The 27,955-nt window shown below is 45.6% G+C and overlaps 1 protein-coding gene across 4 annotated transcripts in view; it reads left to right on the top strand.

Annotated features, from left to right (window-relative positions):
- LOC142560236 (progranulin-like) overlaps positions 1–21,012 on the top strand; it is a 46,750-nt gene extending 25,738 nt beyond the window's left edge. For 2 of the 4 annotated variants that reach the window (XM_075672189.1, XM_075672187.1), the window contains 4 exons: positions 3,569–3,808; positions 6,810–7,079; positions 14,858–15,115; positions 20,582–21,012. In XM_075672189.1, coding sequence (XP_075528304.1) covers positions 3,569–3,808; positions 6,810–7,079; positions 14,858–15,115; positions 20,582–20,817 — 1,004 coding nt within the window. In that variant the 3' untranslated portion in view covers positions 20,818–21,012. The remainder of the gene's footprint in view (positions 1–3,568; positions 3,809–6,809; positions 7,080–14,857; positions 15,116–20,581) is intronic. The other 2 variants (XM_075672188.1, XM_075672191.1) reach the window with 2 other exon arrangements.
- The last annotated feature ends 6,943 nt before the right edge of the window (positions 21,013–27,955 follow it).

Below are 27,955 nucleotides of genomic sequence, written 5' to 3' on the forward strand. Positions count from 1 at the left end.
TTGTCTCGTCCTGAAAGAAGAAACAATGTGTCACATGATGCCGCAGACATACGTGATTTAACAAATGCATGTGCTTTGACACAAACCTTGTGGAAAACTTCTGCAGCCCTTCGTATAACTGCTAACGGGAATTCGAAGACGGTGCGTTGAAAGCTGAGTTTCGGCATCTGCAAGTAATCGACATTCGCAAGACTACTTGTTCTAACAGCCACGACATTAACATTGAGCTTGTTTACTGTGTTCATACATGAGAAACCGTGCACTAACACTTAAAACTATTACTCTCTTTTGTGTACTATGCAGCACTGCTAACAACTGCGTGACTATTATTTTCGGTAGCATCAGGCCTACTTTACAATAACCATAATGTGCAAAAAATAAGATATTACCTAACCAATGGTAAGTTTTGTAGTCATTCTGATGTCTGTTAGTGTTTTTCAGGCCTCAGGTAACATGTTTTGGCTACATCATTTCATGCAACACTTACAATGCTTAACTGCATCACCATGCAGGTGTCATGTCGCCGGTGCGTGACACCGCAGTTGTGTGTAAAAAGATGCTATACATTTTCCGCCGATATGTGTTATATAGATTTCGCACAAAAAATAATGAAAGTATCATGACTAGCAAGGCAGTTACCATTCTGCCAACACATCACCTCGGCTGTTACCCGGACTTGAGAGATTATGCGCATGCATACTCCATTTTTCTAATGCTATTACTTACATAAAACTAATAACATTATGCAATTCCGTGCACTTTCCAATAAGGTTAGACGAGTTAACAATGTGAGTGCATGGTATATGTTAGCTTGCAGAAACCAGCTGTTTCATAATGGTTAGAGCACTAGGCAGAGTTCTGATGCACATTCTTGAAGCGGTAAAAACTGCACCACGCATCTCTTGCACGCGTCAGAAGAATACGCTTTGCAAGTATGAAGGTAGGAAACATACTTATAGGTATTTGCACTTGATACAAAATTTGGTCGCGAAATGATGTCATCAACGCTATCGCAACATCATAACACAGAGAAAAGCTTTTCTGACACTGGGTAGCAATAAGGCTATAGGTAGGATGATATTCTTTATATATATAAAAAAGAAAATGGAAGTTGAAGCCATTGAAAGACAATGCCTTTTGAGGGTGAGCTGGAGGTGAGAATTGTGATCAGACATCACCATCACAATAATTATCATTATCATCGTAGTCAATCATCAGTGATCAGCAGAGAGTTTGCTTGAGACAGCGCTATCGAAAGAGGCAAGAAAGAGAAGTTAGAAACACATGTACACGATAAGCAAAAGTGGCGGCAACATGCCAAGGCACACAGAGCCTTCAAAATTAACAAGCATGTGGCAGCCACAGAGATTGCAGGAAAGGATTGAACCAAGGTATCATGACATCATGATGCACTCGCTTTCAGCAAATACCTAAATTGGCTCATAAAAACAACTTTGCTATTAAATTATTTAGGGCACTCTGATGCTATAGCGATTGTCATTTCTAGGGATAAGATAGTGCGGACTCTCATTCAACAACAAGTACAAAGCCAAAAATGTCTTGTCGATATACTCCTTCAAAGGGTGCCTAAACCACCTCCGATATTCTTTAACCATCTCAAGTAAACACGTTCAGAATGCCATCGCTATCAATGATGCCAAATGAAGCAGCGCTACGTGCCGCAGACACACCACAGAATAAAAAAAGAAAAAAAAAAGATCCCGTGCTTCTCCCCAAGCCTCTCCGGTATCCTCAGCGCTTGTCGCGACGTAAAGAGGGTGCATCTGCTGATGTCAAGAGAAACAGACGCTGTCAATTCGTCGAACAAGAATCTACAACTTCTGGTTAGTCTGCTAGTAGATACGCACACTCCCTGCTCTTCCTAGTCATGTTGCTCGCTTGTGCTCATCTCCAAATCGGTAGCTACGACCCGTAACGCAAGTGCCAAATCACTCGTGTTCCAATACAGTCGTGCTTATGTCTGATTAGCTGCGCGAACAGAGTCCAACAGTGTTTTGCGAGGGCTAGCAGGCATCTTTGGGCGATGCTTGGCTTCAACAGCGCCGATTGGAAAAAGGAAATGACGTGACACCGGATGCATCATGATGACGCCCTGCGCAATGCCTGGGTTGAGTGCATTGGCACTGTTTCAATGAGTTAACCTAGTAAGGTTGTAAAGAGTGCATATTTTGCTCACTTGTGTAACTCTCCTATTTGCATGCCGAGCTCCTGGAAAGCGTACTACGCCGCCTCAAGGACACAATGATTAAGACATGTGCTTAGGAAATATGGGTACTGTGTAATGCACTCGTCTTTTCCTTTAGCAATGACTTTTGTCACCTCCCTGCAGCAAATGTTTTCCTCTGTGTTTTTACTCGCCACGCATTAGCGCGGAACAGGCTAACAGCCAGCCGGCGAAAACAGCAGAATGTAGCAACCTATATTTTGAAAGTATCTTAAATAAATAAATATCGTCGCTACAATCACAGCATGTCACCGTACAGATCCATTATATTGGCGAGCCTTTCTACAAGTGCGCACAACACATAGTCCATAGAGGCATGCTTCGCGAGAGCACAAGCCGGCATGCCAGCAAGAGCAGGTAGCCGAGAAGCACGGAGTCGCGGTAACCGGAAGTGAACAGTGTTTTGAAAAGCGCATTGACAATGACGTATGTCATATGATATTTGGAGGAGCACTCGGTGAGGAGACCAGCAGACGAATGGAGAGAAGCAAAGGAAAGAGCGAAATGAGCGAGGGCCACGTTTAGATTGTCAAACCTGGGTAGCTTGGCTGTTACGGCACCATTCTGAAAAATTCTCCCGGCAAAATGTTCGTTGAAGAGTCGTGCACAACTACAACACCGCAACTAAATTTTGACCTCTAGGTTGTTTAGGGGCCCTTTAAAGATTCACGGTCGTTTGTTCAGTCCCAGGTATACCTGCTTCGATGACGTCTTGCGATATGTCATTCCATGCCTGAACTAAAGCGTGAGAAGCGAAGGAGCATGATCGGTTCACTTCCTAGGTCATAACTGCAGGACGCTGTAATATCGGCACCGAAAGACATTAGTGTTTCTATGCGCTGCTTTGTCAATCCACGGTAGGTTGCCACATTCGCCTGTCGCTGCGCCTGGAATTTTTCTGAAAAAGTGTAAGTTCTCTATTCACGAAAAAAAAAAGAGACAGGGAATTTGTTGCTGCAGTTGCTTTGGATAGGGGACACTGTACCTATCCAATGGTTATTGCGAATCTAGCGACATTTAGAGGGAACTGAGCATGTGCCATTGCAAGTCTACACATAATTCAGTCAACTCTAGTAGTGAATTCCAACAGATTTGCAATTTACTAGCAGAATTGTTGAAAATCATGTACTGGCACTAAGTTTTAAGCCTGTAAACCCTTCTTATTTTAATCGCCGGTGTCATATACTGCCAGCGAATCTTCACTGAAACAATTTGGGAAAACCCGGAAAATTAGGGAATGCGAAAAATTCCAACGCAGTATAGACACCGTGTCAACACCAAGTGCACTTCATTACGTTTTACCTTCGGTCCCTGGTCCTAAAGGCATCACGTGCCCCGACGGACACAAGTGTCTAAACGGCCAGACCTGCTGCCAATTGACAAGCGGTAAATATGGCTGCTGTCCGCTGCCTGAAGCTGTGTGCTGCTCGGACCACCTGACGTGCTGTCCCAAAGGCTACCAGTGCCGTGTCGCCACGCAGACGTGCACGCTGGCTGACCACACAGTGCCTGCGGTGCGGAAGCTGCCGAGCTTCACAAATGCTGCGTTGATTGAAGTGGCTGGTACGCGGCCTAGTGTAATTTTGTTGATTCATTTGTTGATTTACTCATACATTTGTCGTTGTTCTGTCGGGTATTCTGGTGCAAACGCTTTCACCGAATGCAAGATGTAAGCTAAACCCAAATTCAAATGTATTTTCAGTGCAGTGTTGCTTAAATCATCTGCGAGGGAGCATTGCCATCTCGAAGTGTGTGTAGTAGCTCTGCAGGCCTCAGAAACTTAATTGCATCTCCAGGTTCTATTTCAGGGTGCACCGGCAGTGAGAGTGCCGAATGAAAAGGCGTGTTTTTTTTTTTTTTTCATGGGAACTATGAGAAATCTGTTTCCGTTCTCGCTGGAGTTTTCGATAAGAGATTTAAAAAATGGATTACAGTAAATATATCTCCTCCAGAGTGATCACAAATCAACTGTTGCTTTTAACTGCAGGTCACGCACGCTCGTGCCATGCAATTTTGGCACAGAGCATTCTCAGTGTCTGTGAGATTAAGAGTTGGTTTTGTCGAGTGGAGTTTGTTGCGATACCTTCTGTTACATCACAGGGATGAAGCACACAGCAACATTCATATCCAGATCAACAAATGTTTACTTTCCTCGAAACTCAGTAGCTCTTTTAATTAAAGACCTCATTCCGAAAGCATTACTGCGGAAAATAGGCTGTCAGGAAACTGCCAATAACAACGTAATTGTGGGGGCTTGTAAACACAAATATTTTTTAACTTCAGTGTACAAGACGACAGCACCATGATTATGACTGTAATGAAGTCGGACAGACGTCTCTATGCTTAAAAAACTTTGGGGAATGTAGGCATCACATGAAACAACTCTCTATTGAGGAGAATGTATACTGTGTAGTCGATGTTCTCGTGCAAAACGGTTTCGGCACGAAGGTAGACCCCATCGTGCCTGCATTCGAGAGCGTGGCCAGCCTGCGTAACGGTAAATGACTGTCGATGCTTCGTTAATTGTTAGTGCAAAACTTTACCTCTTATAGCCCGACTCTTTTAAGCCGGAAGGAGAACATATGAATTGCACCCATACTTTTAGGTGATATTGTAACGTTGTGGTCGCGGTAAAGGGCAAGGTAGTAACTCAGAGTCACAGTCAGCGTTTGACGAATTACCAGCTTCGTCATTTGTGAAGCTGGTTTTCGGAACTCCTGACCTCACATAATTACCAGCCTGCACACACACATCGAGTTTTAGTTAAACGTTGACGCTGGCACAGCTATACCGTGTGTCCCAGCTAATGCTAGCCAAGCTGTTCAACCTCAGAGATTTGACAACCGAACACTATATGTTGTAGAAGCACAGTGTGCTCGCACCATGCTCTGCACCATGTTCTCGCACCATGTGCTCGCACCAAGCTCGCACTACGTAATTTCGATCATTCTATTCATTGAACAACATGGCTAACGTTAGCCGGGGCACCCTATACAGGGTGTCCCAACTATCATGCACCAAGGTTTAAAAATATCTAAATGACACATAGCTCAACAGAACCAACGTAATGTTGTTTGTCGTCGTTTGGAGATACTCAGATTATAGCTTGCATTCTGCCTAGTCGCATAATTAGTCTTAAGTAACCCTCACCACACAATGAACGAGAAGAAGGGGAACAGAAGGGTGCGATGTTTTCTGGTCACGACCATATAAACGAAGCTAATAAATAATGACGCCAAGGAAAGCACAAGGGAATTTATTTGTAGATGTAACTGAAGTTTTGAAATGATAATCCACTGTCAGTTAATCATTCGTCAATTTATTATGAGCGCCTTAAAGTACGTCAAAGGAGAATGGCTTGCTATCTGTATAAGCCTAGCACTGAGTCTCAAGCAAGTTTTACTAGATCCACTGCTGAAGCGCTGTTGTGTGATCAAACATTTGTAAATGGGATGAAAAATGACGAATAACCTTAAGCAAAAGCGTCGGTTTGCAGAAACTACCAGGTACAGTTGACCTTCCATCGAAACGCACAGTAGGCCAATGCAAGTTCGATTCAGTTATATTGACACTGCGCCAATAATGCTATCTCAGCATCGGTGTTGGGTTTCCAACGAAAGATCGCACATGTTCACAACTCTATGTTTCAATGCACTTGAGACCAGCGGTTCATAGCGAGTACCGGCCGTTTGGCAACAAAATTGTCATTTCTTGCTCATACTGGGGGCTAAGTGCCACACCAGTTCCCACAGATGCCTGAATTTGCCCACAGGACTCTCACAATCCAGCCTTCGGGCAGCGTGTGTCCCTTGTGGTCGGTATGTTGTGAAGACCTGACATAGTCCTGAAAAATTGCCCCCTTCACTGGTCTCAAGAAATCTATCACTCTGTTTAACACGGCCGGCCACCTGTCACCCTTTTTAACGCGATAGCGTTAAGGAGCTCGTGTCGCAGAAAAGCCGGTGTCGTCGGCGTCGGTGTCGGCGTCCGCGGCGTTGGCCGTGAGCGATAAATCACGGCAGGCACTTCATAAATAAAAAGCAACTTCCAAGATGGGCTGGGTGGGAATCGAACCAGGGTCTCCGGAGTGTGAGACGGAGACGTTACCACTGAGCCACGAGTTCGATGCTTCAAAGCGGTACAAAAGTGCCTCTAGTGAACGCGGTGTTACCTTAGAAGGCTCAGGCGTGCGTCGCTTGCTGAGGCGCGCATTTCGTTGTCGCGCCGAACGCTGCGTTGCTTGACGCTCACCGCGTCCGATGCGGGGCGCGTTGTCGCTGCGCCGTAGCCCAATACCCCTTGGCAGGTCGACGGGAACGCTGTCGCGTTCCACTCTTGAAGGCGAAGCTTAAGCGTCCTCCAATTTTTTGATGTTGCTATTTTCATTCACCAAGCTTCTTTTCTGACTAAGACTGACATTCCTTGTTGCATAAGTGCAATCTATCGATCGATATTAACGTAGCACTCCATAATGGCCATTACAATGCAGAAGCTTGTAACTTGATTGACTTTGTAATGGACATACTGACGCCGCTGTCTGTTTCCACTGACATGCTTTGTTCAGAATCGTCGGTAGGAAATGTCCGCTGCCCTGACGGAAACTACTGCCTCGATGGCCAGACCTGTTGCCTCCTCACATCCGGCCATTACGGATGCTGCCCTTATCAGCACGCCGAGTGCTGCAGCGATCACAGTAGCTGTTGTCCCGAGGGATACCAGTGCAGGGTTTCTACACACCAGTGCATTCATGCGACCACCAACCACACCGTGGCTATGGTCAAGAAGGTGGACCCGATCGTTCCTGCACTCACAAGCGTGGCCAGCCTCCGTAACGGTAAATGATTGTCGATGCATCGTTAATTGTTAGCACAAAACTGAACCTCTCATAGCCCGATTACTTTTTGTCGCAAGGAGAACATATGAATTGCACTTATAATTTTAGGTGATATTGTAACACTGTGGTCGCGGTAATGGGCGTGGTAGTAACTGTGAGCCATCAGCCTAACTATTCATTGGCCGAACTTGTGTCTCAGAAAACAAGTAGCACTCGAAGCTCCATGATAGCGGCGAGCACAGTCGTCGGTCGTCGAAAATCTGATCTACGGGTCAAGTAGTTAGGCTATTTATATATGTCTCCAGTATACAGGGTGCTCCAGCTATCATGCATCCAGTCTTTAAAAAAGACAGGCTATTTAACGCGAAGATAACCAAGTGGATATGGTTCACAGTCGAGTAGAGCAGCCGCCGATAATTTTTTTGTTGATGCCATTAAGTTTATTAATTAATTGCAATGAGCTATTTCTTTTACTTCTGCTCTAAATGGCATGATATCAATGAAGAGTTTATGGGTAATTAAAAGAAACTTAAAGCTGGCACATTTTCAGCAGGGCGGGTACTCTCTGACTGTTCAATTCTTACCGGCTGATAAGGAAAGCCTGCGAGAAATGAAAGACATGGCGTGGCTAACTGTCCGCCCACATAAAAAACAGCTTTTAGCTTTTCACAGGCTTTCTTCATCAGCCAGAAAAAGTAAACGGCCAAAAAGTACCTCACTGAAAACATAACGGATTTACATTTCTTTGAATTTCCTATAAATTCTTCATTGACAGCTCGGCATTCAGAGCATTAATGAAAGAAAAGAAAACTAACTGCAATTAATTAATAGATAGAATGGCATCAGCAAGAAATTCCTGGCAATAATACATTCTAGCGTATTCGCTAGGGCTCGAATAGGTTCCAGAATGTACACCAACATTCGCGCCACACACGCAATCTGATTGGATACGTCTCTGAGAAGGGCGGTCATCGGGCGAGTTGGTTAAAATGCATGCATGTTCGAATGGCACCACCAGCGACAAGCACCACAAAGACAAGAAAGACTACGCAATGCTTCAGCACTGTGTTTCATGTTTTTTTTTGTCTGTGTTGCTTGTGTCATTCGTGCTTCTGTTTTAGTATACACAAGTAAGTCTGTTACACAGTACAATCAGCGACAGAAATCTGGAAATTTCAGGTGCATATAAGTGCATCTTGTGTGGTAAAAGCAGGTAACTTTGTGACAGTGCTTAGACTGGAAAAAGACAGTCACTGGAAAAAGATAAGCAATGTAAGTCCGTTAATATTTGAACATCTAAAAAAATTCAACGCAGACACTTAAGGCTGCCCATGAGTGGCATCTTGCAATCAACACTTCCACAATGTGTGCGCATGCCCAGGGCATACGATGATGCAGACTTGCATGATCATAACGAGAAAAACTCTAGGTTTTGTTGGAATCACATAGAAGTTACTCAAACGTACTATGGTCCCGAGGAGAAAACATCTCGAGGTATTTATTTACTTGTTTATTCGAATACCTGCAGCGACCATAGGGCATTGCAGAAGGGAGTGGTAACAATAAATAACAAAAGCACAATGCAGGTATCAGGTAACATATTCAAGAGCGTTTTTGATGTCACTGGGGTCCATAATAGATACAATCGTGGTGGGCAAATGGTTCCAATCATCGCAAATTTGACAAAGGAAAGGACGAAAGTGTTGGTTAGCGTGACAATGAGGAACAAAGACTTGACGGTGATCGTCGATGCGAGATGATATGAATGAAGGATGGGAAAGTATTTTTTGTTGAGGATGAGGGTCACAGTAGTAAATATTATGAAATAAGGAGAGACATGCTATTTTCCTGCGGAAGGAAAGGGACGGAAGCCTTAACGCTGTTTTCATAGATGAAAGTCTGCACTTCGTCGCATTGAGTTTCATTTTCCATCTCTTACACCAATAAGAAATATTGTTAAGGTCAGAATGTAGTAGTGATTTGTGAGTATCAGAGGAAATCAGGTGATGTACAACACATTCGTGCAGACGTATGTATCGCAACAAACAACAAGTGCAGACGCATGTATTGGAGTGAGTTTCCAACTTGGAAATATTGTTTAAAAAGAAAAACAAATATGGCCTGATCGTGAGAGCTTCGCGATGCTGCGCTGGGGGACCGAGATTCGATCACCCCACTAGGCACGTAATTCATTTGTGTGTGTGTGTGTGTGTGTGTGTGTGTGTGTGTGTGTGTGTGTGTGTGCGCGCGCGCGCGTGTGTGTGTGTCTGTGTGTGTGTGTGTGTGTGTGTGTGTGTGTGTGTGTGTGCGTGCGTGCGTGCGTGCGTGCGTGTGTGTGCGCATGTGCGTGCGTGCGAGTGAGAGCTACTTGGCAGGACATCACCTTCAATTTTCAAACGTCGTTTTCATTAAATTGAAAACTGCCAGAAAGATATACAGTTAAACCCCAATATCAAGAAGTCGGTAATAACGGCAATTTGCTTCGTTATATCGAAATTTCGTTGTATTGAAATTCAAACTTTTCTGCAAATAAGTGCAGTTGCCGATAGATTTTTCTTACACGCAAAGGGGCTGCAGAATTTTCCCAATTATTGGGCAATGGAAGAAAGCAAATTTGACTGAGAAAACGATTCATTTTGATAAATTTTGGAGTCGGCGACGAATGATACCGTTTCATGCCACGTACGATGGCGATATCTTCTTGGCGCTACGAATTAAGCGAAACCAGCCATGCCTTCTCGTGCACTTCGCGTGCCCGGACAGGGACGACACTATCAACCCCCGTGGCTGATAGCATCGCCCGAACTGGGACGACGTTATCAGAAAAAGCACCGACAGAGGGGAGCGAGTGTTTCGTCTGCCTCTCGCTCTAGCGAGTCACGGAAACTTGAGATTACGCAACCTCCAATACTAAACTCGCCTTAAGACAGCTTACATGGTGCCACGCCGTCTCGGCACGCCCACTCCTTGCACACGATGCAGATTACCTCCAAAACAGGATGCGCAGCTACGCATGCGCTCAGCAGCGCTTACAGCCATGCGCAGCCACAGCCAAGAGGCGCGCCAACTTACCCCCCTATCCGCCCCACTCCATCACACACGACATCGCACTGAGAGCTCGTTCCCCTCCCCCTCTTTTTCTTCGCCCGCCTGGAAAGACGATACTCGTGAAATCACCATCTTTCTTGTCTCACCCCTGCACAGTTTCACTCGCACCTAAAGCACACAGTGCGCGGGGCGCGATAGGATCTTATCGCCCTTGTACATTAAACGGAACCTGATGCGGCGCCACTTCGGCGGTCGCTCTTGCCGCGCGACGCGCGATTTGAGAGGCCCCATTTGCAAGCCCCCGCTCGTGATTCAATTATTTGGCCATGGGCGTCAGCGGAAGTTTCAATTTATTGTCTCGGCATTCCTTTGCAGCGGCATTGAAATTTCGTTAAATTGAAATCGCATACAAACACACTTCGTTATATTGAGGTTCTAAATACATGGTGTTCTATGGACAAGAGGCTGTGAAAAGCTGAATACTGCGTTACATCGAAAATTTCGTTATACCGAAGTTCGTAATGTCGATGTCTAACCTATTGCACAGGCTCTGCAACGGCAATTTCGACTCATTGCAGAAATGAGCCCGAATCAATCGACTATTGTGTGTGCTACCTCTGAGAGATAGCACACGTAAGCGCTCCTTAAAGGGACACTAAAAGAAAAAGTGTTTCTCCTGAATCAATGAGTTACCCTTATACAATATCAAAAACCCCACTCTTACCAAAATAAGACGTTTGGTAAGCCAGAAAAAAACATCGCAATAACAAAAAGATGCGCGGCGCCGCCGCCGTGAGGTTTCCGCACCACCTCGCTATGAAGTCACGGATTTTGACAGCGTGTTCTAGGGTCTAGCTAAATCTTCAGCGGTTGAGGTAGACCACCACACAGTGTTCTAAAGGCGCCAAAGATTAAACATGGCAAATTTCAGGAACCTATAGCCTACGCGACTCAAAAACGAAAAAAAAAAGATTACTTTGAGATTACCCGTGTCGTGTACTTTTACGGGACACAAATAAAGACATTATTATTATTATTACTTTCCCTGACGCCATAGTGACGTCCTGGCGTTGAGAATTCATCGTGATATTCAAAAACAAACTTTGGCTTCCGTTTTCTATACTAATAATGAAAACATTATTTCAAAATTAACAACAACAGAGTTCTGAAATAATGCGCTATCCGTCTAAGCTTATTTATTTAGTGCTTTGTTTAGTGTCCATGAAGTTCTTCATGCTTTTAATTTTACATAATTATCATATAATCATCAACGCAATCGTATCAAAGAGCACCGATCGCGCATTGAACCCGGTAGCAAATGGCAAATAGTTTCGTTCTCTGCGCGCACAAAAGCACGACGTGGGAACAAGTAGACGAGAAAGTATGTCCCCCCTTGTTGTGGCGTGCTGTAAAGTAAAACAAAGACTTGCAGAGATTCGGTTTGTAGGTTTGATTGTGTCTCTAAACATTAAGTAGACTACAGAAGCAACAGATCAAACAAATAACTGATGTTGCCTCGAATATTTCTCGAAGTCACGTGTCACTGTGACTGACGTCACAGCACTGCCATGTACATAGGCGCACTTGTGCGACAGACGTCGCCTTTCCAGCTGGGAGCGCGGCGCCCGCAAGAAGGGCGCACCGCGTTTACAAGTCGAAATGACATCTATTTTTCACCGCGCAAAGCGGTGTAATACTTAGAAGTCACGATCGTTAGCGCGCATTGTATGTGCTGCGCTTGTCAGATCAAAATGTCCAGGCCTAGTGAGGGGCCCTTGACATGCACCATACTTCACCGCCTGTATGCCATAAATATCAGCGTGGCTATGACGCAACAACAGAGGAAAGAAGACGTGGTACTCAGTTATCGTAGAAGTACTTCTTGTTGGGTAAATTAGCCAGTTTCCTTCACCAAAAGAGTGGAGTTACCCAATTCTTTTACTCAAGAATAGTTAGGTTGCCATGCAGTGCTATGCGTGACATGACGAAACAGAGAATATCTGCATGCGTGTATATTTTATTCGGCGGGTGGAAACGCCGCGTTTCTCCTAGCTGGTGTGGTTGTCTTCCAAAAAAACATTTCCGAGATGCAATTTTCGACCAGGACGGCTAATACACTGTCCGGATGGGAGGATGTGTTTCAACAACCAGACCTGCTGCGAGCTGTTCGACGAGACGTACAACTGTTGTCCCTACCTGCGAGCAACGTGTTGCGAAGATTTCGGCAGCTGCTGCCCCGAGGGGTTCCGCTGCATAATAACCTTGCAGAAGTGCGTCAAGAAAGCGACTGGTGAAACAATGCCTATGCATTCTCGACACAATCTTAGAGAGGCAGCGAAGACAGTGCCCCTGCCGACTTTCACGACTGGTAAGAATACAAGGTCGTCATGATCGTACTAACCGACGGAACTAACTGCGTCCAAGGTGTTCGTCATTGTCCCGTCCTGTACGAAGAAACAACGTGTCACATAATGTTGCAGACATACGTGAGTCACTGTTTTAACAAATCTCTGTGCTTTGACGCAAACCTTGTGGAAAACTTCTGCAGTCCTTCGTAAAACTGATAACGGGTCTTCGAAGACGGTGCGTTGAAAGCTGAGTTCCGGCGTCTGCATGAAAATCGACATTCGCAAGACTACTTGTTCTATCAGCGACGACACAAACATTGCTCTTGTCTACTGCGTTCGTACGTGAGAAATCGTGCACTAACACTGAAAACTATGTGTGTATTATGCAGCATAGCTAATAAGTGCGTGGAAATTTTCGGTAGCATCAAGCCTATTTTACAATAACCACAATGCGCGAAAAATGAGAAACGATAAGATTCATGCTATTACCTGAACAATGGTAGGTTTTGTAGTCGTTTTTAATGTCAGTTTTTTTCGTCAGGCCTCAGATAACAAGTTTTGGCTACATCGCTTGATGCAACACTTACAGAGCCAATTTATACTTAACTGCAGAACCACGCAGGCGTCATGTCATCGGCGTGTGACGCCGCAGTTTGGTGTAAAAGGCTCTTTGTTATACGTTTTACCCCGACATATATGAAAAATCTGTTTGCGTTCTCGATAACGTATTTAAATATGGATTGCAGTAAGAATATATCCGCAGTAATCACAAATCAGCCTTTTTTTTTTTTTTCGATGAGGAGAAAACTGCAGGTCAGTCGTGCTCGTCCCATTCAAAGTCGGCACAAAGCGTTCTTGGTGTATGTGAGAATGCTATTCGCCAAGAAAGTTGATTTTATCGGGTGGTGTTTGTTTCAATACCTTCTGTTACATCACGACGACGAAGTGCATTCATATCCAAGTCAACGAATGCTTACTTTCCTTGAAACGCGGCAGTTCTTTTAAAGACACCGTTCCAAAAGCATGAGTGCGCAAAATAGGCTGTAATGAAACTGCCAATAGCGACGCAATTGTGCGCTTGTTAAGCACAAATATTTTCCAACTTCAGTGTATAACAAAAAATCGTTATTATAACGGTAATGAAGATGGACAGGCGGCAATATGCTTAAAAACTTTGGGGAATGCAGGCATCGTATGAAACAACATTGTATAGAGGAGAACGTACACTGCGTAGTTTATGTTCCCGTGCAAAGCAGTTTCGATACACAGAGCAGGCGAGAAATGAGTTCGTTGTTTAATCATTGTGGATCACAAGTTCACGGAGCGACCGCCGGGATGACTCAGTGGCTATGACATGCTGCTGGTGCGCATGAGTTCACGGGCTCGATGCCCAGTTACAGAGGTCGTATTTCGATTAAAAATATAAATTCGCCAGAACGCATGTCTTGGTGACTGTCGACGTTACTAAGATTAGCATTCAAACAATGCAGCGGCACGCTCTACTGCCGACGCCGAAACGCGTCATGTATGAGCCGTGTACTGCAGCCGCGCTCCTCTGTCGCGCTTCCCTGTGGACACGCTGCGCCATCTAGCGGTGCCGCTGCGAAGTCGGCGTCATTTCGCGTGGCCTCCGAGATTGCATGGGCGCGTGCGAAGCGTGTAGTGCCGAGTTCATATAGGGTGCTTCAACGAACAAGCTGCTTGTACCAGATAGCACAGTTAGAGTCCACGGGCTGGTCTACTCGAAGTGGCGTACATCAGTTGCACAAAAATTAAGACGCATAATTCACGAATTAATAAAAAAGCACTGTGTCTTTAATTATTATGACACATATTGCAATTTACAAATTCTAACAGATGAGACTGCAAGACATATCCACTTGTACGAGATATGCGTCGTCAAACTTGCGGTAGGAATGCGCTCTCGTTCCACTTACTCTCTTAACAATACGTCGCTGCATGCATTGAAGCACAAAAGTAGCTGGAACATTAATGCATTTCTTCCCATAGTTCGGGAAGTAATATCTCAAAACTGGTGTCATCCTGAGAATTCGTTCCAAGTGGATCCGCCTTGCGAACTCCCCGGCTAGAATTTGTAAATTTCAATGCGCCATAAAGGCACTCACTTAAAAACTTAATTAGTGATTTTTCAGTTAGTCGATTATGCATTTAAATTTTTCGTGCATGTCCGCCTCTTCGAGTAGACCAGCTCATGGACTAGAATTGTGCTACCTGCCACAGGTAATTAAAAAAAATTTTTTTTTTGAAATTGTTCGCTGAAACGCACTGTATATATACCGTTTTATACAGTGGCCTTTCTAGGGGACGCGCAAATTTTTGCAACGGACTGTTTACGGAGGGGGCTGTGCTTGTCATCGACAGTGCCCAACCAGATGTGCCCGGACGGCAACGAGTGTCAGGACGACCAGACCTGCTGCTTGCTACAAAGCGGCTCGTACGGCTGCTGCCCCTACAACCAGGCGGTCTGCTGCGACGACAGGGAGCACTGCTGTCCGGCTGGATACACGTGCGACACGCAGGCCGCCAGGTGCCTCAAGGGGGACCTGTCCTCCCCCCTGATGCGTCCTCTAGTTCCAAAGCGCCGCAGCAGCAGCCTCATAAACACGATCCTTGTGGACGGTAAATATGCAGTTATATTTTAGCGCAAATAGCATTCTATGACTATCTCGCCCGTTTGCGTGGCTGGTCGGAGGTCTGTGGTGCTCGATGGTCGGACTCGGCAACGAAACGTTGGTTGGCTAGTTCGCTCGTTCGTTCGGGCTACCCGCCTATATTGGCAATCACATTCGATGGGTTCTGCAAAAATTTTTCTTGCGTATTGACCTGCGGGAAAGTGCTGATGGGCAGAACTTCGTAAATGTTCATGACATTAGACAAACTTCAGCGTTTTACGTGCGTTTAGTTTTGTTTTGCCCTTCGAAAAAGAGTAGTGGGCGTCGATAGAGGTGCCAACTACTGCTTCAAGATCATATCACTAATAATAATAATAATAATAATAATAATAATAATAATAATAATAATAATAACTTACATCAGTTACGGTTAAGAGAACATTGCTACGCTCGCGTTTCATCTGCTAAAGAGCATCGCTTGCAAAAGCATGACAGTTCAACATGGGATTGTACAGTTTAATGACTCAGATTCGAATATTTAATATCGATCGGTTGGACGAATGAAAATTGGCTGACTAGTCAATTAAGAAGTACGCTACAAAGACCAAGCTCGGGTGAGAAGGACGCAGTTTTAGACGGCATCGGATTACTGATGCCCCTTTGACTTCCTTTACAAGCACCCCGCATTATTGAGATAACGCTCATGTGCGGTGCACGGTCAAAGTATAGCTTCCTTCCGTGGGGAAATGTGAAACCAGATCACCGCATTACGCGTAACGCAGAGGTGTGATCTGTGATCCCCACTTGCGGGAAGTTATCTTTATTGCGTATGCTGAAACTTTCCTCTTTTAAGAGTGGTGGCCACCGCAGCAGGGAACCGAACCCGTGACCTTGTACTCAACTGCGCGACGCCGTAGTCTCTAAGCCAGCGAGCTGAATAGCAGGAGGGCATGAACATTACAGGTTGAATGACCATTAGGTCACAAGCGAATTCCCTTCACAAGGGATATTGTTTTCTTCCTTTGCAAAACAATACTACAGCGACTGCATAAGGCTGGCTTCTTCGTATTCATCGTTCATTCCTTTGGGAAGTTGCTGAGATATGTCAAATCACTTTGCACCATATATGCTTCCGGGTGTCATGGCACAGACTCACCTGCCGTTACCCAGCGTTCCCCAGTGTTCGCAGAACTGCAGGCACATTCTGCTATCTGTTGAAGCTATGTTGAAGCCAGATCGAACCTGCAGCGCGAGAAACAATGCGAGCCATGAATAAATGGCCCCCATCCTTTTGGTAATCAGTGCGTCGCATTTGACAGGAATGTACAGGGTGTTCCACGTAACTTGAGCAGCCAGTCGCGCAACAATTTTGCGTATATCTGCGGGCTTCTCTCACGCTTGTGAAAACTCTTTTATGTAGCACGTATTGAGCAACAGAAAGCTGTATCGAGAGTTTGTCATGTTGCTCTACAATTTTCTCACTGACATTTTTCATATAATTATATTATTTGAGAAGGTGACTATTTATTAAGACTCATTATCTAAGGCGAAAGGAAGAAAATGATCCGAGTATCTACAAGGCGACGGCAAACAACATTACCTTGGTTCTGTCCAGCTACGTGACATATGCATATCTTTAATGTTTGGCTCAAGTTACGTGGGACACCCTGTATACAGCAAAGCCAAAGCAGAGGGACTTCCAAGCGCGACAACTACAACTTAAAGGAGTCGATATGAAAGTTCATCGTCCATCAAGGTGCCGGCGGGAACTTGACAAAGCCGCATCTAGCTTACCTGTAACGCCAAAGTTTCTCGTTGGAGTTCACGCGTATACCATGCAAACTACAGTGGGCCGGTACGACCTCAGTTGGGTACGGTCTCAATAAAGCCGCCTGCATGGTTTAGCTTAGCCCAGTCTCACCCGGTTCGCAAAGCTCGTGCCAATGCTATCCCATTGGGTCGGTGACGAGCACCAGTTAGCCGCGCACTGTGAATGCTCTGTTTACAAGCTCTGTCGGGTCGCGCTGACGCTTAGGCCAGCTGCTATCTGGACCCACAGGAATGCAGTTCGCTTTTAACCTGTTCTGGCTTTATGATTCTTACAAGACAAAAATTTCCCAGATTCTCCCCGAGAGAAGAGGCGCAGTGAAAGCTAATGTGCGAAAACATATTTCCCGTAACTCGGATTACATAATTTATTCATAGTATAGTTTGGTTCTGCAGACCACGGGCTGATTTAAGAAATGTTCACACGTTGCAGTACATTGCGATACCGCAACTAGCGTACCACCTAAGGGCGGCTACATGGATTATGGAGGCATACACAACCATCTGCCAAACAGTCTGACCATAATTAACAAAAAATATAGGACTGGAAATTTAGCGATTTAAGGTGTCACAGGCTGCCTACTGAAGTCGCAGTATAGTCCGTGACAGAAGGCTCCGTCACATTACAAAAAAAAACTACTCCGATATTTGGTTTTCTTTAGTTCTTGTTCATGAGAACAAAATTTACGTTTTCGACACACACACACACACACACACACACACACACACAAAAGAAACGAGTTTCGCAGCGTAAAATGTCCACCACGGTAGAGTCGTGTCGCGCCAACCCGGCTTCCGCGTCGAGCAATAGGCGTCAAGTTCTCGTACAATTAGACCCTTGCGCAAAAATTCCCCGTGCATGCATGGTTTGAAAAGGAGCCGGCAAGCCAGAGCCATCCCGCTGGGCGTCGTCGTCGTCGTCAGTTTGTCCAGGAGGGAGGACCACTTGCTCGAGCAGCGCCAAGTGCTGCCTGTGGTACGACAAACTCAGCTGGTTCTGCTGTCCGTACGCGAACGGCACCTGCTGCGGCGACGGCACTTTCTGCTGCAAGGCAGGCTTTTACTGCTTCGTGCCGACACAGAGCTGCATTCCGTACGGCGAGCGCGCTCCCACCGTCGTGGGCCACGCCGCCAACTATCGGCAGGAGGCACGCGCGCGCGTTCGTAAGTCCACATATTGACAAACGTTTCCGTAAAAACAATCGATAACGATTGTCAACGACAGCGTCCAGCTTCTTCTAAACCTGCTGGAATCCTATTGGACGCAATTACTGAGCATTGCTATCTCCGCGACTCTCTCTGCGGACACATGTAATAAGGAACTGAAAACAATCTGATAAGTATGAGGGTATGCTCTACATATATGGCCCTCTTTAGCGGCGTGCCTACTCGGACCTCATTCTTTTAAGAGGAGGCTCGAAAAACAGCTAGCTGGCATTGCAACACACGAACATGAGTACTGATTCGTATGAGCGCTAAACTTGCACTGGCGTTCGAGTAGCGCCTGCATGATCACTGAACGATCGCGTGAAGTCTTCCAGTTCGAAGCACGGGGACGAACTGTGCAGATGACCAGATCGAGGAAAGTGACACAAAATTGCGGTAGAAAGCGTCCCTAATGCTTCCCTTACGAATATCGTGCTTGACATTCAATTGTAAGTCTATAGAAAGTATAATGAACGCAAGAGAGAGTCAATCGAAATACCAAGAAACTCTTATGACGATATTTGTAACGGTTGCCGAAAGACACGTTAGCGTCTTTGAAACGCGCTGGAATTCTGCGGAGCGACATTTCCTAAAAACCATCCAAAAGGACGAAGCAAGGACAGGCATGCCACACATCCGGGAAGAGTGTGGCGTGATACACAGTGCCGTACTCCACCACGTGACTTTACCATGTGGCTTACGCGACGGCTGGTCGCACTGTCTCTCGTGTCGGTCCGCTTTACAGGGTGAAAAGCCGACCATGCAGACGTGCCAAACACTGCGGAAGAAGACAAGAAAAGCTTCGTTTTAATTAAGGAATCATGCGCTTGAAAGAATGTAGGTTGCTGTGGGAATATTTAGGTATGATCATGATGATCATAATTTTGTGTTTTGGGGCGCAAGGGTCGCCATGCCACTGTCGCAAAATACAGCGTTGAATTACGAAATATAAGAGACTTTTACCGTGTGCACTATTCCAGCAAACGGGGCCGTTTGGACGGATTGCTGGATGAGCGGGGGCGTAAACGTGAGCGGCCGGAGCGGTGGAGCCACCTGGTGGCTAGAGCTCAGCCAGACAAACACAGAGCTAAAATTGCAGTAACCTCCTATATTGTGCTTCGCTGCTGCTGCACATTTTCGGCAGCGGCGTAATTGTGAACACGATTACGCCGCTGTATAAAATTTACACCAGCAGCTAAGAAGAACATAGTAATTGGCTCGGTGCTTATGTAGTTGAGCTCTGCATCACGAGCTGGCGCCACCAATCTTGCCGAACACGTTTACGCCCCAGCTCATCCGGCAAACCGCCTGCGCTTGCCGGAATACCGGACGCACTAAAATGTTCTGTAGATGCAACATGGCTGTAAAGAGGCCTAAAACATGCAGTCCCTGTAAAGTGCGGCAATATATATATGCACAATTGGTGGTGCCGCGCAGGGGCGCAGAACTCAAACAGACAGAGAGCTATTATTATAGTCAATAGTGTATTCTACTTTGCTGTTAGTGTAAAGTTTAGGCAATGCGCAGTCGTGAACACATTGTGTTCTTAATTGCTTTTTCGGCAAGAGCATTCGAGGAACACTAAAACGTGTCTGTAAGGCATTGTGGTTAGACAAAGCGTCAAAAGATGTCGCTACCAGCGTGAGTTAAGCCGGTATTAGTCAAACGCCTTTAGAGAATTTTAGTGCGTCCGGTATTCCGGCAAGGGCGAGCGGTTTGCCGGTTGAGCGGGAGCGTAAACGTGAGCGGCCAAATTGGTGGCGCCAGCTGGTGGTGCAAAGCTCAACCACACAAGCACAAAGGCAATCACCATATTCTGCCTAGCTGCTGGTGGTGTAAATTTGCAAAAGCGGCGCAATCGTGTTCACAATTACGCCGCTGGCGAAAATTTGTAGCAGCAGCGAAGCAGGATGTAGTGAGTTACTGCAATTATAGTTCTGTGTTTGTCTGGTTGAACTCAACGCCACCAAGCGGCTGCACCATTCCGGCCGGTCACGTTACGCCCCCGCTCATCCGGCAATCCGGCGCCGTTTGGTGGAATAGCGAACACGCTAAAAGTCTCTATTGCTTATACCGGACACGCTCAAACTTTAATAAAGAGTTTTAGCATGTCCGGTATTCCGGCAAACACAAGCAGACGGTGTTTTGCCGGATGAATGGGGGGTTTGGGGCGTAAGCGCGAACTGCCGACGTGATGGGGTAAAGATCAACCACAGAGCTATTATTGTCGTACCAACGATTACGCCGCTGCCGAAAATTCAAGCGAAATAGAATAAACTTGTTAACTGCAATAAAAGCTCCCTGACTGGGGCTTTGCCCCACCACGCCGGTAACTCACGCTTATACGCTTCCACTCATGCGGTAATACGCCCAAACCGTCCGCGTTTGCCGGAATGCCGGACTCGCTTAAACTCTCCCCCATCTCTCGTGCCACCTGCAGAAGTGAAGACTACCTGCCCCGACCAGAGCACCTGTCCGGACAAGATGACCTGCTGCCAGTCTACAAACAGCACGTACGTGTGCTGCCCGTTTGACAAGGCCACCTGCTGCGAGGACGGGGAACACTGCTGTCCCGAGGGCTACCAGTGCGACGAGGCTCGACGGATGTGCACACGCAAGCTCCGCCCAGAGGACGTGCCGGCACTCAACGAATTCCCGAGCGACGCGAATCTTTAGAAGGATTGCGCCTCCTCTACGTTATAACGAGGAGCGGGGGCTAAGAGCGAAACGCTACAAAAGACATTGAGATTGCCAACGAGTTCGTTATTTTCTCTTTCTTTTCAGTGATCACTCACGAAGCACTTGTTCGAAATAGCCAATAATCATTGTTGTGTGGTCCGATTGTTCAAATAAAGCGAGTTCTTTTTTGTACGTTGGGGATCGGCGGACTGATTGAACAACGGAGTACCGACACCTATCACCAAAAGTGTACTCACCACGCGCAAGAACAACTCAACTTATATGTGATTCAGATAAACAAACTGAGCATGACGAGTGGGCATCAAAAATTCCTAAGGCCAAGTTTGGACTAGTCTTCAATATCAAGGTATACACTCACATTCGTAGGCGAAAAGAAAATCACTTTTATCACGGAATCCCTGATCTGCACGGTTTCGCTCAGGAAAGTGATTGCATTCCTGTGTACAAAACAGGCGGGTACAAAATAATACGGTATCTACGAGCGCGTGCCAAACTGCATTCTTGCGAATCTGAACGAAGCAAGCGCCTTCCGCCGACACATCTAATTGTACATGCGCATCCTCTATAGCTAGCGTGCCTACCGCTACGCCCACTTCTTGTCAGCATGCTGTCGGGATAGCGATGTTAGTAGATTATTACGCACGGAAAACGGTATCTGTTATTAGTATTATTTAAAGATATCCCAGTTTCGCCATAAGGAAGCAGCAATTAATGCGATAGCAACACGTTAGAATATTACACGAAATGTAAGATTCGTAGCTGTACTGGCAGTATGAATTGAAGCAAACGTTAGCTAAGAACGACCTGTTGTGCTATGGGTCCTCTGTTTGAATCCCGCCATCGGACAAATTCATGTATGTGTATTAATTAGAGCCAACGTCTATCGAGCATGCTCCAAACCTCTTTCCTGGGCCGATCCTGGAGCTAGTGCACAGCCGTGCCAATAAATTTACATCATATTGAGGTTTGAGCTCTGTTATTGATTTGAACTTTTAATATTTAAGCCTGAGAAGATTTAAGATATAAATGCATCTGCTCTCGTTGTTTTGTTTCATGACATTTGTTTGTGGGCTAAACGAGAAGAAAGGGGGTTAACCGAGGGGCCCGGCTTTTATTAGTCATATCATAAGAAGTCAACAAACACTAACACCAAAGACAACATAGGGGAAATTACTTGCGCTTAATAAATGAAATTAGGAAACGATAAATTAATGGAAATTAAAGTGGATGAAAAAACAACTTGCCGCAGGTGGGAACCGAAACAACAACCTTCGCATTTCGCGCGCGATGCTCTACCAATTGCACTACAGCGGCGCCGTTTCCTCATCGACTTTCTTGGGTATTTATGTGTCCTAGTAGAACCTTGGGAGTGTTAGCCACCGCCACCACCCACAGACCTTGGCGGCGGACGTGGAACGTCCTTTTTGCCGCAGGCGTCACGAGATCGTGACCCAAGAAAGTGTCTTTGGTGTCAGTGTTTGTTGGCTTCTTATGATATTGTTTGTGGGCTGTCATTCTCAAAAACTCCGAGGAATAACTTTGTCGAGTATATAAGATCTGGTATGACCAACTTTAGCGATAGAATGGCGTAGCAATGTAAGCCGCATATACCGCATGGAATATAGCATACATATGTCTATGACATGTAAATGTATACGGAACCTCACCGAGATGATGACGACGGCAAAAATGCGCTTGGAGTGTCCATAAAACTGCTATCGCAATAAAATTACACCTTTGAGCAAACATGGAGTCTATGGTAGGGGAAGACTATAATGATGCGCAGGGTCAACGTTCACAGGTTCGAGCGAGCAATATTTTTGCGAAGAGCAAAATATGTGCGAGTCATGTTCATTTGTGGAATTGCACCTACCGGTGGTGAAGTACAATCACTCGGCTTTTCGTCCTCGTAACTATATATCCAGGCTTAATCTACGAAAACGATCCTTCAGCCTGCTACACCTGGATTCGTTCGGCTTTGATCAAGTTTATATTTGGACTGTGTGGTAAAGCGCGAAGCGGAACACGGGGCACAGTAAATAACGAGGACCCTGTCCATATGTCCCCTGTCCAGCTTCGCGCTGTACCACACAGTCTAAAATGGAAAGCGAACTAGCCCAAACCATCACCCTCCTAATTTATATATGTGCTACCGAATCAAAAGACATGCTATCACTGAAGAAAGTAAGACGACGTCTAGGTCATCCAGTAAAAATAAGAAGCAGAAGGCTATATAAGACTAATGAAGACGAAGCAGACGCGCGCTATCAATAATGGATACGATTATGACTTCATTATCTTCACTTCATTTAAAAAACTACTACAGCGCCCCATTTATGACTGACCGATCCTCCGTAGGGGGTTATAGCCATAAAGCCAGGAACAAACCAACCAACAAACGTATACACGTGGAAGAAAATGTAGGACCACCTGCGCAACTGTGAAAGCAACGTGCTAGACCAGGAATTGCCGATCTCCATCGCCAGGCCAGACCTGTCCGTCGCTACAGCCCATCACCAGGAACAAGAAGGCACGGACGCCAGTTCTAGCCAGTACACATATGTTGAGATTTAGCCAATCACGGCAGCTGCTCGCGCTATTGCGCTTTTGAGGATCCGTATTCGCTGCTGCAGCATCGGCCGGGTGGCTGAGATGTAGAATGCTGGATTGCCAATTTGTTGGTCGCGACTCGAAAGTCCGAATCCTTCGCGGCACAATAATTTTTCTTTTCTTTTCTGCTTTCCAATGTTCTTGAGAAGTGTTTTAGTATTTTAGCGACGGACATCGACGGACGTCAAAACAACCAGGCTAGAGAGCCTATAACCACTATCGCTGTAAAATGATGACTACTCAAGCAAACGAAGACCGAACTTTGCAGTCACAATTAGGTAATGAAACAGCGCTCTACGCCAACGTAACGTCATAAAATTAAGTGCTTTTGTTTTCGTATTTGAACCGTTTTGCTACAGGGAAAGTTTGCGAGACATGCTATCGGTACAGTGCGTAGTCCAATTATAACACTATGTAGTTTCGCTGTTTGCAATTAAAAACACGCGCTGCGCCGCTTTCGCTCACTAAAGTAGCCAAGTAAATTTAGCGGGCAATAAAGACAAGCGCGAGAAGCAGAAGTACGTTAAAACAGGAGCTCGCAAATTTTCAACACCTTTCTCCTGTATGTAGGAGCACAATTTCCCGAGTCAAGTTTGCACTATATATACGAAAAGTTAAAGGAATCAGTCTAGGGGTATTCCGCGCTTTTGACGGAAAACGTAGACATAGTTTCTATTCATCGAAACACCTTTAAAACACGCTTTTAATGCTATCGGAATTCTTAGGATACTCCACGAACTTTCCGGTATCTACGTCTGTAATCGGTTTCCCACCAAGTGACCTTAGTTGTACACTAACCTCGGGAAATTAGGTATGTGCTCGTGGTCCTTCCATTGTCGTGCATGCTCATTCCATCGTTGTCATTCCAGCTTCGTCGTCGCCACACCAGCGTCATATACTCGTTGTCATCCCATTGGCCTCGCGCCGTCATACACTCGTTGTCATCCCATACCGTTGATGCGCGCATTCGTCTTCACGCTGTCGTCGGCACGCCATCGTCGCCATACTGCCTTCGTCGTTTCATCGATGTCATCCTTCGTCATTCCGTCGTCGTCACCGCTTCGCGGCCATACCGTCGTCGTCGTGCCGTCCTGGCCATGGCCTACCCTGACGACCGAGCGTTATAGGAAAGTGAGCCGGACCCGAATCCAGTGTCTGTGGTACACAGCCGAAGCAATAGAAACCTCGCAAGGACCAATACGGATGATATATTCAGGTGCATTAAGGGATGCGGTGCGTCGCTACATTGTTTTGAATGCTAATCGCATAAACGTCGACAATTATTTGCTTTTCTATTGCCTCACAAGGTTTTTTTTTTTTTTGCCTTCAACAAACTGACACCCTATTTTAACGAAACTTGTGCAAAGTGCGCTGTATCCACATAGTCCACATCTGCTTCGCAAGGCTCAGGACTGTTGATAAATCAAGCAAACATCGCTGCGCGCCACCTCCACCGATAGGCATGGTTTGAAGTTTGCGCCTTGCGAACGGACAAACAAAATTAGAGGTCAGTTTCGCGGCGCCACCGCTAGATGGTAGTACGAGTCCTGTACCGTTATATGTGGCCTTTTTAGACATTGCAGGAGCCTATGACAACGTAGACCGCAACATTTTGTGCGATATTCTGGAAGGGGAAGGCTTAGGTGACGATTGTCTACAGCTGCTAAGAGAGATTTACCTAGAAAATACCGTTTGCGTTGAATGGGAAGGGATGAGGAGCGAGGACAAAGTTCATATCAGCAAGGGACTGAGGCAGGGGTGCCCTTTATCCCCGGTGCTGTTTATGATGTAAATGGTGAGGATGGAGAGGGCGCGAGAAGGAAGTAATATCAGGCTTAATCTCTTATACAAACAAGCGGGTACAGTAATAGAGCGGCAGCTCCCACGTTTATTTTATGCGGACGACATTGTGTTGCTAGCTAACAAGCTAAGTGATTTGCAACGTCTGGCTAATATCTGTGGTCAGGAAGGGAACAATTTAGGTCTGAAATTTACTGTTAGAAAATCAGGTGTTATGGTATTCAATGAAAACAGTGAACAGACAGTGGCAATACAGGGCCAGGAAATACCTCGGGTAAGAGAATATAAATACATTGGTACATGGATAAACGAAGGCAATAGATATATGGAAACGCAGGAAAAAACAATAAGAGTAAAGGGGAAGAGAAATGCAGCCGCACAGAGCTCTATGGGGATGCAGTAGGTACGAGGTGATCCGAGGTACGTCGAAAGGTGCAATGGTTCCAGGACTTACTTTTGGAAATGCGGTTGTTTGCTTTCAATCATGGGTACAATCAGGACTCGATGGGAAGCAAAGGTCAGTGGGACGCCTCGCATTGGGCGCTCACGGGACGACTACAAATGAAGCTGTGCAGGGTGATATGGGCAGGACTAATTTTGAAGTGAGGGAAGCTCGCAGTAAAATTGAGTATGAAGAACGGCTGAGGAATATGGAAGAAAGTAAATGGGCTGGGAGAGTGTTCAGGTATCTGTACAGGAAAAACATTGATTCACAGTGGAGGAAAAGAACTAGGAAGCTTACCAGCAAGTATGCGGCCTGTAGGGTGGGCAACACAGCAACAAAGAAGGTCAAGCGCGGAAAGGCAGAGAGGCTGAAATATTCTCATGGGTGGCGGCAATGGAAAAGAAACTTGCCATGAGTAACTACTTAAGAGGAAAAAACGAAATCAGGAAAGAAACAATTTATGGTAACTCAAAGGGAAGCTCATTACTTTTCGAAGCGAGATCGGGATGCCTTAGAACACGCACCTATAAAGCGAGATATAAGACGGAAGAAGAAGCATGTGCTTGCTGCAGTAAAGCTAGGGAGACTATGGAGCACGTTTTATTAGAATGTGAAGACCTCTACCCAGCGGTCGATTTAGGCACCACTGGCCTCCTGGAAGCCTTTGGGTTCAGCGATAGCAGTGGAAAAGTAAACATGTCCGCAAAAGGCATTAGTAAGAAGTGATTGGAGGATTGGTGGAAGAAAAGTAGGGAAACGACAAAAAACGGAGACGTACAAAAGCACAGTTCGAAATAGGGGATCAGAAAATTTGGGTCTGGTAGTTCATGGTGTTTTTTTGTTTTTTATTGTTTAACCTCTGTTGGACATTAGGGAGTATAATAGCAAGAGCTTGGTGGCGCCACCCACCGACCCGTTCCAAAGGGGACGCTCATAACATCCATCCATCCATCCATCCATCCATACATCCATCCATCCAGCCGGAAAGCAGTGGAAAAGTAAACAAGTCCGCAATATGGATTAGTAAGAGGCGATTGGAGGATTGGTGCAATAAAAGTAGGGAAACGACAAAAAAACGGAGACGTACAAAAGCACAGTTCGCAATAGGGGATCAGAAAATTTGGTTGTGGGAGTAATAGTGTTTTTTTTTTTAATTGTTTAACCTAGGTAGGAGATTAGGCAGTATAATAGCAAGAGCCTGGTGGCGCAACCCACCGCCCCGTTCCAAAGGGGACACTCATAACATCCATCCATCCATCCAGCCGAAATCAGGAAAGAAACAATTTGTGATTGAAACTCAAAGGGAAGCTCATTACTTTTCGAAGCGAGATCGGGATGCCTTAGAACACGCACCTATAAAGCGAGATATAATAAGGAAGAAGAAGCATGTGCTTGCTGCGGTAAAGCTAGCGAAACTATGGAGCATGTGTTATTAGAATGTGAAGACGTCTGCCCAGCGGTCTATTTAGGCACCACTGGTCTCCTTGAAGCCCTTGGGTATTATTCTAGTACAGTATACTCTTGGGTTCAGCGACAGCAGTGGAAAAGTAAACATGTCCGCAATCGGTATTAGGAAGAGGCAATTGGAGGATTGGTGGAAGTATGGAAACGACAAAAAACGGAGACGTACAAAAGCTCAGTTCACAATAGGGGATCAGAAAATCTGGTTGTGGGAGTTCATAGTGGTTTTCTTTAGTTTTTTATTGTTTAACCTAGGTAGGACGTCAGGCAGTATAATAACAAGAGCTTGGTGGCGCAACCCACCGCCCCGTTCCAAAGGGGACGTACGTACATACATACGTACATACATACATACATACATACATACATACATACATACATACATACATACATACATACATACATACATACATACATACATACATACATACATACATACATACATACATACATCCATCCATCTACGGAAAGCTCTTTCCGAAGTTGAAGTACCATGCGTTCGATCTTTAGCTATTCAGTTATCTTTTTTCTTCTGTTTTACGTTGATGGCTATGATAATGAAGTCACAGCATCCCCTTTCATACAGGGTTCTTGTCGCGTGCTATTTTGCCAGCAGACACTTTCAGTACATGGATTTGGGTAAACGTCACCCCTTCAGATTTCCAGCGACCTTGTGGATTCTCATATGCCTTCTTGAAGCTTACTTTCTGTCGCGAATTGGCTGCATGGAATTAAGTATAGTGTCATTTTGCCTCTAGTTTCCACGATTTGATGACACTCACGACATTACGAGCAAAA

The sequence above is a fragment of the Dermacentor variabilis genome, chromosome 10, assembly GCF_050947875.1.
Source record: "Dermacentor variabilis isolate Ectoservices chromosome 10, ASM5094787v1, whole genome shotgun sequence".
NCBI lineage: Eukaryota > Metazoa > Arthropoda > Arachnida > Ixodida > Ixodidae > Dermacentor > Dermacentor variabilis.